This window comes from Budorcas taxicolor, chromosome 5 (genome assembly GCF_023091745.1).
Source record: "Budorcas taxicolor isolate Tak-1 chromosome 5, Takin1.1, whole genome shotgun sequence".
NCBI lineage: Eukaryota > Metazoa > Chordata > Mammalia > Artiodactyla > Bovidae > Budorcas > Budorcas taxicolor.
This window is the reverse complement of record NC_068914.1, coordinates 108,907,858-108,927,145: the sequence shown is the minus strand read 5'-3', so window position 1 is coordinate 108,927,145 and position 19,288 is coordinate 108,907,858. Positions and strand designations below refer to the sequence as shown.

The 19,288-nt window shown below is 41.2% G+C and overlaps 1 protein-coding gene across 1 annotated transcript in view; it reads left to right on the top strand.

Annotated features, from left to right (window-relative positions):
- Nucleotides 1-19,288, top strand: part of SLC5A8 (solute carrier family 5 member 8) — a 67,849-nt gene that overhangs the window by 26,228 nt on the left and 22,333 nt on the right. Inside the window, exons 6-7 of the mRNA XM_052640521.1 lie at nucleotides 1,316-1,456; nucleotides 18,087-18,216. Coding sequence (XP_052496481.1) covers nucleotides 1,316-1,456; nucleotides 18,087-18,216 — 271 coding nt within the window. The remainder of the gene's footprint in view (nucleotides 1-1,315; nucleotides 1,457-18,086; nucleotides 18,217-19,288) is intronic.

Genomic DNA, 19,288 nt, shown 5'->3' with positions numbered 1-19,288 from the left:
GCATTGAAATAATAACTTATAACCAGTAAGAGATTCCAAAAAGTAAAAGATTAGATATTTTTATGACCCTTACAATGTTTCCAACAATCAAGGAATAATGAAAAGCCTTATTGTATACCCCTTGTTATTAAAATATATTTTGAGAATATGATGGTGGGCAATAAATCTGCTCTGGGTAGGATAAACGAAGAGAAGGATTTTGTATTGATATTTTCCATTCGGTCTATAGTTGGCATATGTATTCTGCATTGCAAAAACCAAAAACCCACTAAATTGGGTGTTTTAAATCTTGTCTTACTTTCGTCCAGTAACTCACAGAACCCTTTAGCTCTTGACGTTTATTAGCTAGTATAGTAGCCACTTTCTGTATGGGAGAAAGGGCCAACACCCTTGAAACTCTTAGCTTTTGATATTAACTATTAGAGAATGGAATAGAGGCTCTCATCTTTCCATTAGCATGCTGAAAACACATAAAATTGTAGCACTTTACCCAAATGATCTCAAATATAAACTTTGAAGTGAAATTGCAGAATTTCAGAAATGCAGAATGTTTCCATTAAAGCTAATTTTGCAGAAAATTTTCAAGATTATATTGTGTATCAGAGATGAACAGGCTTATTCCTTCCAAGATGATACAGTAAGAAGAATTAAAAGATGTATCGAATGTGGAAGTTGAGATTTCTTTGTAATCGTGTTTTGTTTAAGTGCCGTAATGTGACTTTCAACTGTGAGTATGTAGTTTGTGCACACAACATTTTAAGGACATGATTATAATGACATGGTAGTTTTAAACATGAAAACCTTTAAACTGCATTAATTGAATTCTTCAGCTTGAATATAAAGTAGAACTGGGACTATAAATGTTCCGGGAGAGGAATTATACACATGAAATGTGTCAATATTATGTTTATTTCAGTACCATATCTGTTGCTCTAGTGTACCTAGGAATTGCTTGCTCTCTCTTTCTTCAGCTTCATGCTCTTCTCTGATTACAACATGGCAGACTTGTTTAAATAATTCCCTGTGGCCATGAGAGAACAGTTTCTATAAATGTTCACAACGATTGAAACAGTCGTTTTGCCTCCAGTCCTATCCAGAATTTCCAAATCTCTGAAAGTATTGATTTTTTTATTTCACTGAACTTAAGTTAGAAATATTTCTACCTTTTATATTACTTAATCTGTACATATTTGTGTGTATATATATTTGTTTATATTTATGTAAGTATACATAGCTTGCTTCCAAAACACTCTAGAAAGATTTCTGTAATAGTTTACTGAGAGTTCAAATTTGTTTTCTGTTTGTTTTCATTTAGCTTTAATCCTAACCCTTTGCAAAGACACACATTCTGGACGATTATTATAGGAGGGACCTTCACGTGGACCAGCATCTATGGTGTGAACCAATCCCAAGTGCAGAGATATATTTCCTGTAAAAGCAGGTTCCAGGCAAAATTGTAAGCCAAACTATGGTATATGAATCATGAATAACTATCAATTGTCTTTGTGGATGCTCAGAAGTCAAGCTTTGCTGGAGTTTGTCTTTTGTATCATGAAATTCTAAGAGATAAATGATATACTTACAAAAGGATCACATAGAACAAAGTGGTACTGTATGTTTTGAATCAGATACTTTAAAATATTTATATCAAGGACCTCTGTTTCTTTTGTCTGCCTTTTGATGGATGAGGATAAGAGGCTTGTGAAAGCTTCCTGACGGAGGGACTAGCTGCGGGGAAGACTGGGTCGTGCTCTTGGGGGCAGGGCCACACTCAGCAAATCTTTAATTCAGTTTTCTCCTGATGGGTGGTGCTGTGCTCCTGGTGGTCCAATGGTTAAGACTCTGTTTCCACAGCAAGGGGTGAGGGTTTGATCCCTGGTTGGGGAAATAAGATCCCACATGCCACATGATGTAGCGAAAAGAAATTTTATATCAATTATTAAGTAAAACAAACCTTATCAAATAAATAGGCATTTATTTTGTATTTGCTTGTACAAGGAAATATAAGGAATAAAAATTATAAATATGTGGCTCTTATCATAAAGGACAGAGGATAAGATGTTTGGATGACACCATCGACACAATGGACCTGAGTTTGAGCAATCTCTGGAAGATAGTGAAGGACAGGGAAGCCTGGTGTACTGCAGTCTGTGGGGTTGCAAAGAGTTGGACATGACTTAGCAACTGAACAACAATCATGAAGGAACATAGCATCAAATTGGGAAAATATATGCCACTATGTGAAACATGGAATAACACTAGAGGTATAACAGTTCCCTGAAACAATGTGACAGTAGAGGAAATGTTCTAGAGCTTTGTACTGCCAGATGTGTTGTTTCATTTTATATTCAGACACAGTTATGGGTTTATAACCTGGTTCTAACACCTGCTACTTGAGTAATGGGTGAGTTCCTTAGACTCTCTGAACTTCAGTTTCTAAACTTATACAATGAGCATATCACACATCTTGTGGAGGAATTATAAAATACTGTGTTTGTCATGCATGTGGTAGGGATCCAGTAAATGTGAATTCCCTTTTCCACCTCAAATCCTGGGATGTGAAGGCAGGGATGAATGAGAGATTCCTGTTGAGCAGGCAGGTCCTGAAGGAAGACCACGTGTGGGCCGGTGGAGAAGAATGGGAGAGCATTCCAGGTGGGAAGAGTGATTTGCCCAAAGCACACAGGTTGGCTTCCAACCTCTTATCATGAGCCCTCTGGAGGGCTTCCCAGGTGGCACTAGTGGTAAAGAACCTGCCTGCCAAAGCAGGAGACATAAAAGATGCAGGCTCAATCCCTGGGTCGGGGAGATCCCCTGGAGTAGCAGTCGGCAACCCACTCCAGTATGCTGGCCTGGGAAATCTTGTAGACAGAGGAGCCTGACGGGCTACCGTCCATGGGGCGGCAAAGAGTCAGACACTACTGAAGTGACTTAGCACATGCATGTACAGAGGTCAGAAGGACAGCATGGTGAGGGGAGCCTCCAGCCCATCTTGGCTTACGCAGAGTGTGAGCAGCGGCTGGTTTCTTCTCAGGAGGCCTCAGATAAACTTGGTGACCAGCATTCTTAATACTGATAAATAAGGCTGAGTTGGCTTTCAGGCTTTTTGAAGCTTTAAGACTCTAACAGGAACAAGGTGATTGCAGTAGGAGGAGTAGCAATTCTATTTGTATTAAAGGAGAATATTAAAAATACGTGATGGGAGGAGGAGGTGGAGGAAGCAGCGGCGCTACCGCCCGGCAGTAGAGCGGCGCTGGGACCCACGCGGCCGTGACGCCGCGGCTCCGAGGAGGGCTCGTCCTCCGGCCACCACGAGACTCCCGGCGCCGCGGGGCCCGCGCTGTGAGGCACCGGGGCGGCCCGCTAGGCCAGCGCTGCGTCGCTCGGCCCGCAGGTCCTGGCCCGCCGCCCGGCCCGCAGCATGGGACGGCCCGGGCGCCCGCGGGGCCGCCTGCCGCCGCCCCTTCTGCTGCAGCCGCTGGCGCTGCTGGGCGGCGGGGCCGTGGCGCTGCCCCGGGCTGCAAGCACGACGGGCGGCCCCAAGGGGCCGGGAGGGCGGTGGGCGCCGCCGAGGGCAAAGTGGTGTGCAGTAGCCTGGAGCTTGCGCAGGTCCTGCCCCCGACACCCTGCCGAACCTCACGGTCACCCTATGGTGTGAACATTGATACCCGCCACATCCCCGTTAATGTGACGCCGCGTCGAATTGCGCATGGAGCAGATGCTGTGGCTGCCCAGTGGGATTTCGATTTGCTGATTGGACAAGGAGGCTGGAAGTCCGATGGATGCCATACACTCTATTCGGATGAAAACATCACTGCCATTCAGCGCTACTCCCTTCGTAACTATGCAGTTTTAATGGATCTGACGGGATCCGAATTCTATACCCAGGCAGCCTGTGGTCTACACTACTGCTGCTGTTCTTCTCTTGTGCCTCCTAGCGGTCTTCGTCAGTTCCATATACCATCACAGTTTGATTAGAATCAGTCTCAAAGGCTGGCGCATACTTGTGAATTTGTGCTTTCATATTTTTCTGACCTGTGTGGTCTTTGTGGGAGGAATAAGTCAAACTAGAAATGCCAGCATCTGCCAAGCAGTTGGAATAATTCTTCATTATTCCACTCTTGCTACAGTACTATGGGTGGGAGTGACAGCTCGGAACATCTACAAATAAAAAAGCTGAAAAATGCCAGGACCCTGATGAGCTGCCCCCTCCACCAAGACCAATGCTCAGGTTCTACCTGATGCCTGGTGGTATACCTATCATAGTTTGTGGCATCAGTGCAGCAGCAAACATCAAGAATTACAGCAGTCGGCCAAATGCACCCTATTGCTGGAAGGCATGGGAACCCTCCTTGGGAGCCTTCTACGGGCCGCCAGCTTCATCACTTTCGTAAACTGTATGTACTTTCTCAGCATATTTATTCAGTTGAAAAGACACCCTGAGCGCAAATATGAGCTGAAGGAGCCCACCGAGGAGCAGCAGCAGCTGGCAGCCAATGAAAACGGAGAAGTTAGTCATCAGGACTCCGCGTCTCTGTCCCTGATTTCCACATCAGCTCTGGAAAACAAACACACTTTCCATGCTCAGCTTCTGGGGGCCAGCCTTACCTTGCTCTTGTATGTCGCCCTGTGGATGTTTGGGGCCTTGGCTGTTTCTTCGTATTACCCTTTGGACTTGGTTTTTAGCTTCTTTTTTGGAGCCACGTGTTTGAGCCTCTGTGCATTCATCGTGGTTCACCATTGTGTCAACAGGGCGGATGTCCGGCTCTCATGGATCATGACTTGCTGCCCGGGACGGAGCGCCTATTCAGTCCAGGTCAACGTGCAGCCCCCCAGCTCCAGCGGGCCGAGTGGGGAGGCTCCCAAGTGCACCAACAGCAGCGCAGAATCTTCATGCACAAACAAGAGTGCTTCGAGCTTCAAAAACTCCTCCCAGGGCTGCAAATTAACCAACTTGCAGGCTGCCTCGGCCCAGTGCCACACCAATTCCCTCCCTTTGAATGCCACGCCTCAGCTCGACGATAGTCTGACAGAACATTCAATGGACAACGATATTAAAATGCATGTGGCGCCTCTAGAAGTTCCATTTCGAACAAATGTGCACCCAAGCCGCCATCATAAAAACAGAAGTAAAGGGCACCTCTTTACATAGAACACAGGCTTGTATAAAATATGATTGATTATAATGAAAGAAATAGTTTCTATGACTACAATTGGTCCCTGTGAAATGTCCAGTCCAAGTCCTAAGTTCCTCAGTGCTTGCAGCTAGTTTCCAGATGTCTCACTGTTTAGGCCCAATCTGTTTATGAAGGACGATTCGAGGATGGAGGGGTGCCATTCCACTGTCAAGTCGCCCAAGAAGTCCTCTGTCATGGTCATGTTCCATTGTAGTATTAGTAACCTTCTATGTTATTTGAGTAACATAATCACACACAGTGTTGTTAATATCATTTGAGCAGTTACCATATGGTTACCATATGGTTGAGTATAACCATATACTATGGGGTCCCCAATCAACAGTTGTATGATTCAGTTCAGTTCAGTCGCTCAGTCATGTCTGACTCTTTGCAACCCCATGAACTGCAGCACGCCAGGCCTCCCTGTCCATCACCAACTCCCGGAGTTTACTCAAACTCATGTCCATCGAGTCAGTGATGCCATCCAGCCATCTCATCCTCTGTCATCCCCTTCTCCTCCTGCCCCCAATCCCTTCCAGCATCAGAGTCTTTTCCAATGAGTCAACTCTTCGCATAAGGTGGCCAAAGTATTGGAGTTTCAGCTTTAGCATATGATTAGCCATAAACATCAATTTTCCTGATTTGGCCTGACATTTGTCCCAGTGAAAGAATATATTTAAAGTTCTTGTTAGTAAACCCTTTGCATAGTGTTCTTTGTTCTTTCCTTAACTCTTTCCCTAAAGTTTCAGTAGTATAAACATGGTTCACGGACAAAGAAAGGGTAGTAAATAATCCAAGCAGTGTCCGAAAGTCCTCTTTTAGAGGCAGGGCGAAAGCCTTTTGTCGGGTAACATTTATGCATAATTCTGTTGGGCCCATATACAAAGGAAGGACTTCATAACCTAGAGAGATATTAATTAGTTTTTCTCTTTTTCAGGATGAGACGGCCCCTCCAAGTTCCAAGGAGGGGGCATCTGTGTTGAGTCATTAGTGGATACAATTGCTCCTATATCTGTCCATTCTATAACCTACAATAAAAAAGGGGTGTTAGGTACATAAGTCCATTAAGTGTGATTGATCAAGTCACCCTGAGCGGGGGAAGCAAAAGCAACCAAAGCAAGCATAGCGAAGAAAAATATTTTCAGGATTAGGATTCCGAGGCATTCTCTGTTGAGAAATCAGATTTTCAGTTTGATTAGTAAGGGTTTTTATCTGTCCCCAAGTAGGGAGATCATAAGGTCGATGACGTTGAGTGCGGTGTTTTTTGGAAATTTTTAAAGTTGCCACGGCTTGTATTGGAATTCCTTCCTCCTGAGGTTTTTGTTGTATCGTTTCTAGTCTGAACATTGGGGGCCCCCTTAAGTTGAATCTTCTGAAGAGGAAGTTATATGAGTTCATTGGATCCATCTGGAAAAATAAAAGCATATCTCTTTCCCTGTAAGATTAGTTTCTTAGATTTCCATAGATTAGTTAACCTGTCTCGATATCAAATAGGCAAATGTTTCAAAATGCTTTTCTGCTTTTGTCAAAATATCTCTTTGCGGTAAGTTTAACAATTTTAAAATAAATGAGGCTATATTAACAATAGTTATAGAAAGAAAGGAAAGTGATAATGATGAAAACATTCTTAGGAAATACTTCAGTCCAAAAGAAAAAAAATCATCTAGAAATCTGTTTGGGACTGGTATTTGGCTGTGGTTTTGAGTTAATGGGTTGATTTTCTCTTCATTCAGTATATACATTTTTCCTGATATAGTAAAAAAAATGGGATCTGACTGTGTTTTAAGTGGTTTGTGTTATTTGGGGCAAAGGATTAGGAGCAAACACTAAAATAATTTTTCCTAAGTGAAATTATTGAAAGTTGATGCAGAACAAGTTGATAAGTGAAATGTTCAGTTCGGTTCAGTTCAGTCGCTCAGTCATGTCCGACTCTTTGCGACCCCATGAATCGTAGCACGCCAGGCCTTCCTGTTCATCACCATCTCCTGGAGTTCACTCAGACTCACGTCCATCGAGTCTGTGATGCCATCCAGCCATCTCATCCTCGGACATCCCGTTCTCCTCCTGCCCCCAATCCCTCCCAGCATCAGAGTCTTTTCCAATGAGTCAACTCTTTGCATGCGGTGGCCAAAGTACTGGAGCTTCAGCCTTAGCATCATTCCTTCCAAAGAAATCCCAGGGCTGATCTCCTTCAGAATGGACCCGTGGGATCTCCCTGCAGTCCAAGGGATTCTCAAGAGTCTTCTCCAACACCACGGTTCAAAAGCATCAATTCTTCGGCACTCAGCCTTCTTCACAGTCCAACTCTCACATCCATACATGACCACAGGAAAAACCATAGCCTTGACTAGACGGACCTTAGTCAGCAACGTAATGTCTCTGCTTTTGAATATACTATCTAGGTTGGTCATAACTTTTCTTCCAAGGAGTAAGCGTCTTTTAATTTCATGGCTGCAGTCACCATCTGCAGTGATTTTTGGAGCCCCCCAAAATAAAGTCTGACACTGTTTCTGCTGCTTCTTCATCTATTTCACATGAAGTGATGGGACCGGATGCCATGATCTTCGTTTTCTGAATGTTGAGCTTTAAGCCAACTTTTTTGCTCTCCTCTTTCACTTTCATCAAGAGGCTTTTTAGCTCCTCTTCACTTTCTGCCATAAGGGTGGTGTCATCTGCATATCTGAGGTTATTGATATTTCTCCCGGCAATCTTGATTCCAGCTTGTGTTTCTTCCAGTCCAGCGTTTCTCATGATGTATTCTGCATATAAGTTAAATAAGCAGGGTGACAATATACAGCCTTGACGTACTCCTTTTCCTATTTGGAACCAGTCTGTTGTTCCATGTCCAGTTCTAAGTGTTGCTTCCTGGCCTGCATACAGATTTCTCAAGAGGCAGGTTAGGTGGTCTGGTCTTCCCATCTCTTTCAGAATTTTCCACAGTTTATTGTGATCCACACAGTTAAAGGCTTTGGCATAGTCAATAAAGCAGAAATAGATGTTTTTCTTGAACTCTCTTGCTTTTTTGATGATCCAGCGGATGTTGGCAATTTGATCTCTGGTTCCTCTGCCTTTTCTAAAACCATGAACATCAGGGAGTTCACGGTTCACGTATTGCTGAAGCCTGGCTTGGAGAATTTTGAGCATTACTTTACTAGCATGTGAGATGAGTGCAATTGTGTGGTAGTTTGAGCATTCTTTGGCATTGCCTTTCTTTGGAATTGGAATGAAAACTGACCTTTTCCAGTCCTGTGGCCACTGCTGAGATTTCCAAATTTGATGGCATATTGAGTGTAGCACTTTCACAGCATCATCTTTCAGGATTTGAAACAGCTCAACTGGAATGCCATCACCTCCACTAGCTTTGTTTGCAGTGATGCTTTCTAAGGCCCACTTGACTTCACATTCCAAGATGTCTGGCTCTAGATTAGTGACCACATCATCATGATTATCTGGGTAGTGAAGATCTTTTTTGTACAGTTCTTCCATGTATTCTTGCCACCTCTTCTTAATATCTTCTGCTTCTCTTAGGTCCATACAATTTCTGTCCTTTATCGAGCCCATCTTTGCATGAAATGTTCCCTTGGTATCTGTAATTTTCTTGAAGAGATCTCTAGTCTTTCCCATTCTGTTGTTTTCCTCTATTTCTTTGCATTGATCGCTGAAGAAGGCTTTCTTATCTCTTCTTGCTATTCTTTGGAACTCTGCATTCAGATGCTTATATCTTTCCTTTTTTCCTTTGCTTTTTGCCTCTCTTCTTTTCACAGCTATTTGTAAGGCCTCCCCAGACAGCCATTTTGCTTTTTTGCATTTCTTTTCCATGGGGATGGTTTTGATCCCTGTCTCCTGTACAATGTCACGAACCTCATTCCATAGTTCATCAGGCACTCTGTCTATCAGATCTATGCCCTTAAATCTATTTCTCACTTCCACTGTATAATCATAAGGGATTTGGTTTAGGTCATACTTGAATGGTCTAGCGGTTTTCCCTACTTTCTTCAATTTGAGTCTGAATTTGGTAATAAGGAGTTCATGATCTGAGCCACAGTCAGCTCCTGGTCTTGTTTTTGTTGACTGTATAGAGCTTCTCCATCTTTGGCTGCAAAGAATATAATCAGTCTGATTTCGGTGTTGACCACCTGGTGATGTCCATGTGTAGAGTCTTCTCTTGTGTTGTTGGAAGAGGGGGTTTGCTATGACCAGTGCATTTTCTTGGCAAAACTCTATTAGTCTTTGCTGTGCTTCATTCTGCATTCCAAGGCCAAATTTGCCTGTTACTCCAGGTGTTTCTTGACTTCCTACTTTTGCATTCCAGTCCACTATAATGAAAAGGACATCTTTTTTGAGTGTTAGTTCTGAAAGGTCTTGTAGGTCTCCATAGAACCGTTCAACTTCAGTTTCTTCAGCGTTACTGGTTGGGACATAGACTTGGATAACTATGATATTGAATGGTTTGCCTTGGAGACGAACAGAGATCATTCTGTTGTTTTTGAGACTGCATCCAAGTACTGCATTTCGGTCTCTTTTGTTGACCATGATGGCTACTCCATTTCTTCTGAGGGATTCCTCCCTGCAGTAGTAGATATAATGGTCATCTGAGTTAAATTCACCCATTCCAGTCCATTTTAGTTCGCTGATTCCTAGAATGTCGACGTTCACCCTTGCCATCTCTTGTTTGACCACTTCCAATTTGCCTTAATTCATGGACCTGACATTCCAGGTTTCTATGCAATATTGCTCTTTACAGCATCAGATCTTGCTTCTATCACCAGTCACATCCACAACTGGGTATTGTTTTTGCTTTGGCTCCATCCCTTCATTCTTTCTGGAGTTATTTCTCCACTGATCTCCAGTAGCATATTGGGCACCTAATGACCTGGAGAGTTCCTCTCTTGGTATCCTATCATTTTGCCTTTTCATACTGTTCATGGGGTTCTCAAGGTAAGAATACTGAAGTGGCTTGCCCTTCCCTTCTCCAGTGGACCACATTCTGTCAGACCTCTCCACCATGATCCGCCCATCTTGGGTTGCCCCGCAGGCATGGCTTGGTTCCATTGAGTTAGACAAGGGTGTGGTCCTAGTGTGATTAGATTGACTAGTTTTCTGTGAGTATGGTTTCAATATGTCTGCCCTCTGATGCCCTCTTGCAACCCCTACCATCTTACTTGGGTTTCTTTTACCTTGGGCGTGGGGTATTTCTTCATGGCTGCTCCAGCAAGGCACAGCCGCTGCTCCTTACCTTGGACGAGGGGTATCTCCTTACTGCTGCCGTTCCTGACCTTCAACGTGGGATAGCTCCTCCAGGCCCTCCTGTGCCTGCGCTCCTCCCACTGCTGGCCCTGGCCTTGGGCTCGGGGTGGCTCCTAAGGGTCATCGCCCCTGGCCTTGGATGCAGGGTAGCTCCTCTCGGCCGCTGCCCCTGACCTCGGATGCTCATATGTTGCTCATATCCAAATATATTTGACCTTGTCCTTGGAAAAGAAATGCAGCCTGGCAGCTGTTAAATCTCTCTGTTGAGTGTGTCAAGGAAGATGATTATACTTTCAAGACAGACCTGAAAAGAAGGTGAATGTTTTGCACTTTTGATATTCTTAGGAACAAATAACTAATTTGGCAAATGGTGCCCCTTTTATGTTGTTTTTGTTTTGTATTGTGAAACAGGCATTGAAGTTGATGTTATTTTGTTTTAAGAATCTTACAGACTGGAAATAGAAATAAAGCTATATTAACAGTAGTTATAGGCTTAAAAAAATATATTGTGTCAGAATCTAGTAAAGTCTGCTCTGGATAAGGAAGATAAAGTGTTCCTGTGAATTTTTCTTTATTTAATTTCCTATTTGTAGTTACAGTTTGTAATGTGTTTGTTTAATTATGTCTTGTGTTTGTGGATTATAAGGAATGTTTGTAATCTGTTTAATAGAGAATGAATGCAAAAATTGTTTGAATTGTTTAGAAATATAGGTAGGGCCATTGTCTGTTTTTATAGAGTTAGGCGTTCTCATTATTGCAAAGTAAACTAATAGGTGGGTTATAACATGTTCTGTAGTTTCACCTTGGAGAGGTGTGGCCCCTATAAAAGAAGAATTTGTATTGAGACATGTAAGAAGGATGAGGAAGAAAGTTCAGGGTAATGAGTTAAATCCATTTATCATAAAATTTTCTTTAATTTTTCATAAACCCTGTTTATATTTTGTATTCATCATTTTATTTGCCATTTCATGTATCTTTTTTTTTCTTTAGCAACTATGAAGTGTCTTGTATGTTAGTATTTTTATAGATGGTGAATATATTTATTATATTATATATTATAATATATATTTTTATATAAATATATATATTTATGTATTTATTAATAGTTCAAAGTCTCTTTAGTTTTTCTGTAAGAAAAACTTTTTGTAAGAGGAAGTTAGTGTTCAGTAATTAATGTTTTAAAATCTTATTTCATTTGGAAATGACCTATTTAATAAACTTTTATTATTTAGTTTAGTATAACTCTAGAAATTTAAGTTACCCCAATCTTAAGAGATTATTTTAGATTATAATAACAGATTATAATAATAGATTATTTTATTAAAAATATAATTATTTTAATAGCGTTTATCTAAAAATTTTCATTTCATTTATATATTTTTTTTTATATAGTTACCTTTTTGTTGACAAATTTAGTTTACCTTAAACCTAGGCATAATAAAAGTATTACGTAATGTTGATGATTTAAGACATGTCTTAATTAGATTAGCAAACAATTATATTTAAATTATATATTTATATTTAATTAATCATTATATTTATGAGGAGAGCAAAAAAGTTGGCTTAAAGCTCAACATTCAGAAAACGAAGATCATGGCATCCGGTCCCATCACTTCATGTGAAATAGATGGGGAAACAGTAGAAACAGTGTCAGACTTTATTTTGGGGGGCTCCAAAATCACTGCAGATGGTGATTGCAGCCATGAAATTAAAAGACGCTTACTCCTTGGAGGAAAAGTTATGACCAATCTAGATAGTATATTCAAAAGCAGAGACATTACTTTGCCAACTAAGGTCCGTCTAGTCAAGGCTATGGTTTTTCCTGTGGTCATGTATGGATGTGAGAGTTGGACTGTGAAGAAGGCTGAGCGCCGAAGAATTGATGCTTTTGAACTGTGGTGTTGGAGAAGACTCTTGCGAGTCCCTTGGACTGCAAGGAGATCCAACCAGTCCATTCTGAAGGAGATCAGCCCTGGGATTTCTTTGGAAGGAATGATGCTAAGGCTGAAGCTCCAGTACTTTGGCCACCTCATGCGAAGAGCTGACTCATTGGAAAAGACTTTGATGCTGGGAGGGATTGGGGGCAGGAGGAGAACGGGATGACCGAGGATGAGATGGCTGGATGGCATCACAGACTCGATGGACGTGAGTCTGAGTGAACTCCAGGAGATGGTGATGAACAGGAAGGCCTGGCGTGCTACGATTCATGGGGTCGCAAAGAGTCAGACATGACTGAGGGACTGAACTGAACTGAACTGAACTGAATATTTAATATTGAATATTTTTCAGTTCATCTTAACTTGAATTTAAATAGAGCTTATTAACTTCATATTATCCAAAAACAAAGACATATATTGAGACATAGATAATTTTAGATAGATAGGCATAGCTTTCCACTTGAAATTTAAAATATCTTTTTGTTTTATTTTTTTATTTTATTTTTTTTAATTCCACCAATTCGTTTTTGGCTGGAGTCCTAGATAGAGTGGCCTGTGTATCCCAAGGACATGATAAGAGTTAATTTTAGGCTTTTTCTTAGACTTGTTTTTGTTTCCCAGGCAGAATTGGAGCTCCAAAAAAGTATTTTAACAAGTTAACCTTTTCCTAATTGCATGTGTAAGAAGAATCAGTTTTGCAATTTCAAAAAAGATTTTAATCAGTTTTCTCTGGAGTCTAAAGAATATCATGGCCATTCAGTGTCAAAAATATTATTTTTCTCTTTTGTACTTACAGTATATTATTAATGATACATGCATGAGGGAATTGCTGTCATATAGGAAGTAAAGCCTTGGGTATAAATTTTTGACAAATATTAGGACTGTTAAGCATACCTTGAGGTAACATAGTCTATTGAAATCTTTTATGAGGCCCAATGTGATTAGGAAAAGGGAGAGATAAGGTGAATTTCTCCTGGTCTAAAGAGTGTAAAGGTATATTTAAAAAGCCATCTTGTAAATCAGTAATAATAATGTGCCAATTTTGAAGAATAGTAGTAGGTGATGGGATCCCTGGTTATAATGCATCTATAGGTTTCATAGATGCATTAACTTTTCTAAGGTCTGTTAAGAGACACCATTTGTTAGATTTCTTCTTTATAATAAAAATAGGAGAGTTCTAAGGAGAGTAAGATTCCTTGATATGTTTCAATTCTAATTGTGTGTCTATAGGTTCTTTAGTAGCCTGTAATTTATCTTTCATAAGGGGCCATTGCTCTGTCCAAATAGGCTCGTCATTCTTCCAAGTTATTTTAATAATTGCTTTGTTTGTTAAATGAGCAGTGGCCCCTAGGAAAAATGTGGAATATATATCTGAGTTTGCCATTGCATAAGTAAGTCTCTTTCTATTAGATCGAGGGGTGCATTTATCACATAAAGTCTTAATGTTGTAGGTTGGCCTTTTGGCCCTTGATATGGGGTCGCTAAGAGTCAGACACGACTGAGCAACTTCACTTTCACTTTTCACTTTCATGCATTGGAGAAGGAAATGGCAACCCACTCCAGTGTTCTTGCCTGGAGAATCCCTGGGACGGGGGAGCCTCATGGGCTGCCGACTATGGGGTCGCACAGAGTCGGACACGACTGAAGCGACTTAGCAGCAGCAGCTGCAGCATGGGTAGACTAAACATTTTGATAAATTTCTTGTACTTTGGCTTTGAGAAATTCCTGCAATTTGGCAAGAGACCTTTTGTACAGGCAAGGATTTGGGCCATAAGTGTTTGGAAATAATAGTAATACTAGATCCAGGGTCGAGGAGACCAGAAAATCTTTTTTTTTTTTTTTAATTTATTTTAATTTATTTTTTATTTTTTATTATTTATTTATTTATTTTTTTAAATTTTAAAATCTTTAATTCTTACATGTGTTCCCAAACATGAACCCCCCTCCCACCGCAGAAAATCTTTTGTTATTAATTTTGATATTTATATTTGGTCGGGCATAATCAGATACCAATGATGTCCATAAGGATTGTTTTTGATCTGTATTGCCGAATCTGCCTGTCCATACATTATTAGAGGAGTTAACAGAAATGTAAGGCAAAAGAAGTAATTGAGCAATTTTGTCCCCCTTTTTGAATTGCCATAGAATCTGAGATGACATCATAATTTGAATCTCTCCGGAATAATTTGAATCAGTTATTCCAGGGTGAACAGTAATTCCTTTAGAAGCCAAACTAGATCAGCCAAATAAAAGATTGAAGGTTTATGGGGGCAGGGGTCCAAGAAGTCCGGTGGGTACTCTAGAAGGGACTGCTTAGGGTAAAGGAAAAAAATCATCTAGGGCTGGTATATTAACGGTAGCATTGCTGGATGTGGAGGGTTTGAAGGAAAAGATAGAATTTGCCCCTGGTTTTTGTTGTAGGGAACTGGGGTGTCCCCTGTTTGGAGTCCCTGGAATAGGTTTTCCATCAATATCAAATTTAAATTTACAATCTTTGACCCAATGCATTCCTCTATGGCAGTGAGGGCAAATTCTTGGAGGTTTTTTATGAGCCTTCTTAGGGCAGTCCCCTTTTAAATGGTTTTTATCTCTGCATGTAAAGCATCCTTCATTTCCCTTTTTAAAGACAGTAGCCATTGTTTTAGCTACCATTTGCATCTTTTGAGTTTCTAATCCTAGATTGTAATGAGCCTTCAAATAATCAATCATAGTCCCAGTCTCACAAATTGCAGCGATAGCTCTTTGATATTCCTGATTTGCATTCTCATAAGCAAGTAATTTCTCTAGCTGTTTCTTGGTTTCTTCTCCGATTACAGTACGGGAAATAGCAGTTTCTAATCTAGCAAAAAAATTAGCATAACTTTCATTAGGTTCCAACAAAGGAGAGACTTTTGGAGTTACGCCTGTTGGCAGAGGAGGAGCATATGGAGCAGCCGGGGCAGGGCTAGTAAGAAAATTTTGAAATATTTTATGTTGTTCTAATTGGGCTTTTTGTAAAGTTTCATCGTCTAATTCGTATACATGCAATAAGTTTTCTGTCTGTGTTTGAATATTAGGAGGGCTAGAATTTACCTTGAAATGGCCAGAAATCAATTGGAATATTTTTTCCTTGCTTGGCGGCTCATTCAACATTTTCTTTGACCTGGTGCCAACTTTCTAAATCAAAACTGCCTTTATCAGGGAACCAAGGATTACATTTAACCAGTGTTTGAAAGCAAGCCTCTATTCATTGGCACGAAACCAAAAGTCCCTGAGCTTTAAACAAATGGTGAAGTAAAGTAGAGAAATGGTGGGGCTTTCCAGCCATTTGACCCATGTCTTAGTACTTACCAACCTCAATATGTCCTGACCTCAATAGGTCCCAAGTCCCTCCGACCAAAGTGCCATGTATTTCAGGGACCCAAGAGTCCCTGTTCTGGGATGCCACTTGTTGGGGTCCTTTAATGGACCAGGACCTGGTGGTTTGGAGGAGGCGATGATAAGAAAGTGAAAGAGAGAGAGGCTGATACTCCCTGGTTTACGCAGAAAACCAATAAAGCCCTGGACACAGGACTTGTGTCTCTCACAAAGGCACCAGGTGCCCTCTAGAGGGGGGTGAAGGCACGGGGCGCCTTCTCTAGAGAGTCTTAGAAGCCTGGGCAGGAGAGTGAGCAAGACGGGTCTCTGCGCTCCAAAGAATCAGCCGAGGAGAGAGAGAGAGAGAGAAAGAAAGAAAGAAAGAAAGACATGGGGACCCAAGCTCTGATGGAGCAAAGGTGCTTTAATGATTTCTCTGTGAGTATATGAAGCCTGTGGTACAAGAAGTTTCTTTCGACAATGATAAAGATCAGAAAACCAAATGTACAGCAACTGTCACCAAGGGAACAAGGGATTAATAATGGTCACAAGGTCAGGAGACAATCCGTATCTCAAGGAAGGGGATCGAGACTAAGCAGTCTTGTTGTAAAGAGAACGTTTACTAAAGGAGATTCAAGCCTGTCTCACACAATGACCTCAGTTCCGGGGAGCAGCGTGCTGTTCCACTTAAAAAGAAACAAAGGACTTGTGAGAAAGAGCAGGTAGGAATCCTCCTGTTAAACATTCCCTGACAATATAGCAAAATGACTCAATTATACATATACATGTATCTATTATTTTTCAAATTCTTTTACCACTTAGTTTCTTGCAAAGTATTGAGCAGAGTTCCCTGTGCTATACGGTAGATTCTTGTTGGTTATCCATTACTTATTAGGCAGTAACAAAACACACAGTGGATGTAGTCAATCAAGGGAAAAGACTAGCAATCTGTTGTTTGGGACTTCTTGCAGGTTAGGTTCTCCTGGAAGCAGACTTTGAGATGGAGGTTAGCATGCCAGAGTCTCCTAGGGAATTACCACTGTCGAAGAGAAGGAAGGGGAGATTGGCCAGAGGGAGAAGGTAGACTGAAATGCATTCTCAACAGAGGCCTCAACAGGAGCTTTCGAGCTGAGATGACCCTTCAGGCTGTTTCAGGTTGGCTTGAGGGAACTCAGCCTTTAAACCTCTGAATCTAGTCATCATTCTGTGCAGGCTGCCCTGGGGAAGGAGATAAGAGTTGGTGGTGGGGTGGGCACCTCTCTTCAGTCCAGGAGTCCACTATAGTACCCTTGGGGGAAAAAAACCGTAGCCACCTTAGTGGGAGAAATATTTGCTATCAACTGCTTATTAAAATAGGGCTTCCCTGATAAGACATAGCATTCAATGATATTAACACTAGTAATATCACTAACTTCCATTTAACAAGTGGTTATTACATGCTATTGTATTACATGATAGACACTATTTAGTCTTACATATAACTCAGTGAGGTATGCATTGTTATTTCTAGCCGTCAGTGAAGAAACTGAAGAAACTGAGGATCAGAGAGGTTAATTTACTTGCCTAACGTCACATATGGCAGAGCTAAGGTTTATGCTCAGGACTGACTCCAGTGCTATTACAGAAACCTTTACATTCTACTGGAGCACATGCCATGTATTGAAATGCTGAACATTATTTTGGAAGATATCTGTCTAGGGATGCAGGTTTGCCTTTCCTATTTAATGGATGGCATCACAAACTGCATTTAAACAATTTTGATGAGTTGCTATGTAGATGCTAACAATGTTACGCAAAGGGAAAATGAGTAAGTCCCTGCTCTGTTGACTATTAGAGTCTCTATTTCATGACAAAAGGCCCTGAAGTAGTGTAATTTTGTTACAGTTGTTCTTTAGTCGCTAAGTCGTATCTGACTCGTTTGCAACCCCATGGACTGTAGCCCACCAGGCTCCTCTGTCCATGGGATTTCCCAGGCAAGAGTACTGGAGTGGGTTGCCATTTCCTTCTCCAGGGGATCTTCCTGACCCAGGGATGGAACCTGCATCTCCTGCATTGACAGTTGGACTCTTTACTGCTGAGCCACCAGGGAAGCCCAAAGTAGTATAGTTAAACAACATTATAAAGCTAATAACGCCCATGGAACTCCGACCAGGAGGATACATTCATTCAGTGGCAAAACCCCATCTACTCCAAATATTTCCAAATACAGTGTTGATTGATCTCATAAACAGAAGGTTATGCCAGAATAAAGAAGTAGCATTTTTGACACCCAAAAGAGAATGCATGTCTATTGAATATAATCATGAAAGTCTCTTCTGTTTTACAATTTTCCTCATCTTTGAGATGGAAATTAAAATTGTCATGTACTTGTTTGTTTTCACTTCATTAGGTCTCTCTACATCAATCTCATAGGACTCTGGGTGATCCTTGTCTGTTCCGTGCTTTGTGGGCTTGCCCTCTATTCCAGGTACCATGACTGTGATCCTTGGACAGCCAAGAAAGTGTCTGCACCGGACCAGGTCCAGTATCATGTCTTTGTTATGTGCAGTAATGACGTTCCCAAAGTTTATTAGCTGGGAGGAGAGAGTGTTCATGTTCTTGTAAAGTAATAGCAAATACGTACATTATTCATTTTTAGTTTCTATAAAGCATTTGGAAAATTTTTATTTTAGTAGACATAACAAGAATGAAGAATGGTGAGATTTCCCTAGTGGTCCAATGGTGAAGGATCTGCCTGCCAATGCAGGGGACATGGGTTCTATCCCTGGTCCTGGGATGATCCCATATGCTGCAGAGCAACTAAGCCTGTGTGCCACAACTACTGGAGCCCGTGCTCTAGAGCCCATGCTCCATAACAAGGAAGGCCTATGCAATGAGAAACCTGCACACCGCAGTCAGAGAGTGGCCCCTCTCACGGCAACTAGAGAAAGCCCAAGTGCCCTAAAAAAGACACAGTGCCAAAAATAAATAAATAAACAAATAATAGAAAAATATATGGAAATACCTGGGAACATTTTCAAGGCAGGTCATGCATTGACAAAGAAGCTGCAGTATAATTGCTTAACTTGTGAAAGTGAAAGTTGCTCAGTCATCTCTGACTCTTTGTGACCCCATGGACTTTACAGTCCATGGAATTCTCCAGGCTAGAATACTGGAGTGGGTAGCCTTTCTCATCTCCAGGGGATCTTCCCAACCCAGGAATTGAACCAGGGTCTCCTGCATTGCAGGCAGATTCTTTACCAACTGAGCTATTTGTTACCTAGGGTAATTGATATGATTACTTCATGCTAGCCTAGCCTATACCCTAATGAATGAATTGTTATAAAGTCTTGATGGCATACAGTATAATAGTCATATTCATAATATAGTGTTAGAAGCATTGTTGTGTGTTTTTTTTATCACTTACTTGGCGATGATTGGTTGTTGCAGTTTCTGCAGTTATTAGAGAGAGACATACTGTGCAGTAACACAATTCTTTGAAATCAGTAATAAAACAGTAAAAAAAAAACTAACATGTTGTTTTCATATTAAATATCACTCACATCATACCTGTGTAGGGATAGGTTATCCACTTCAACAAAGTCATGCATA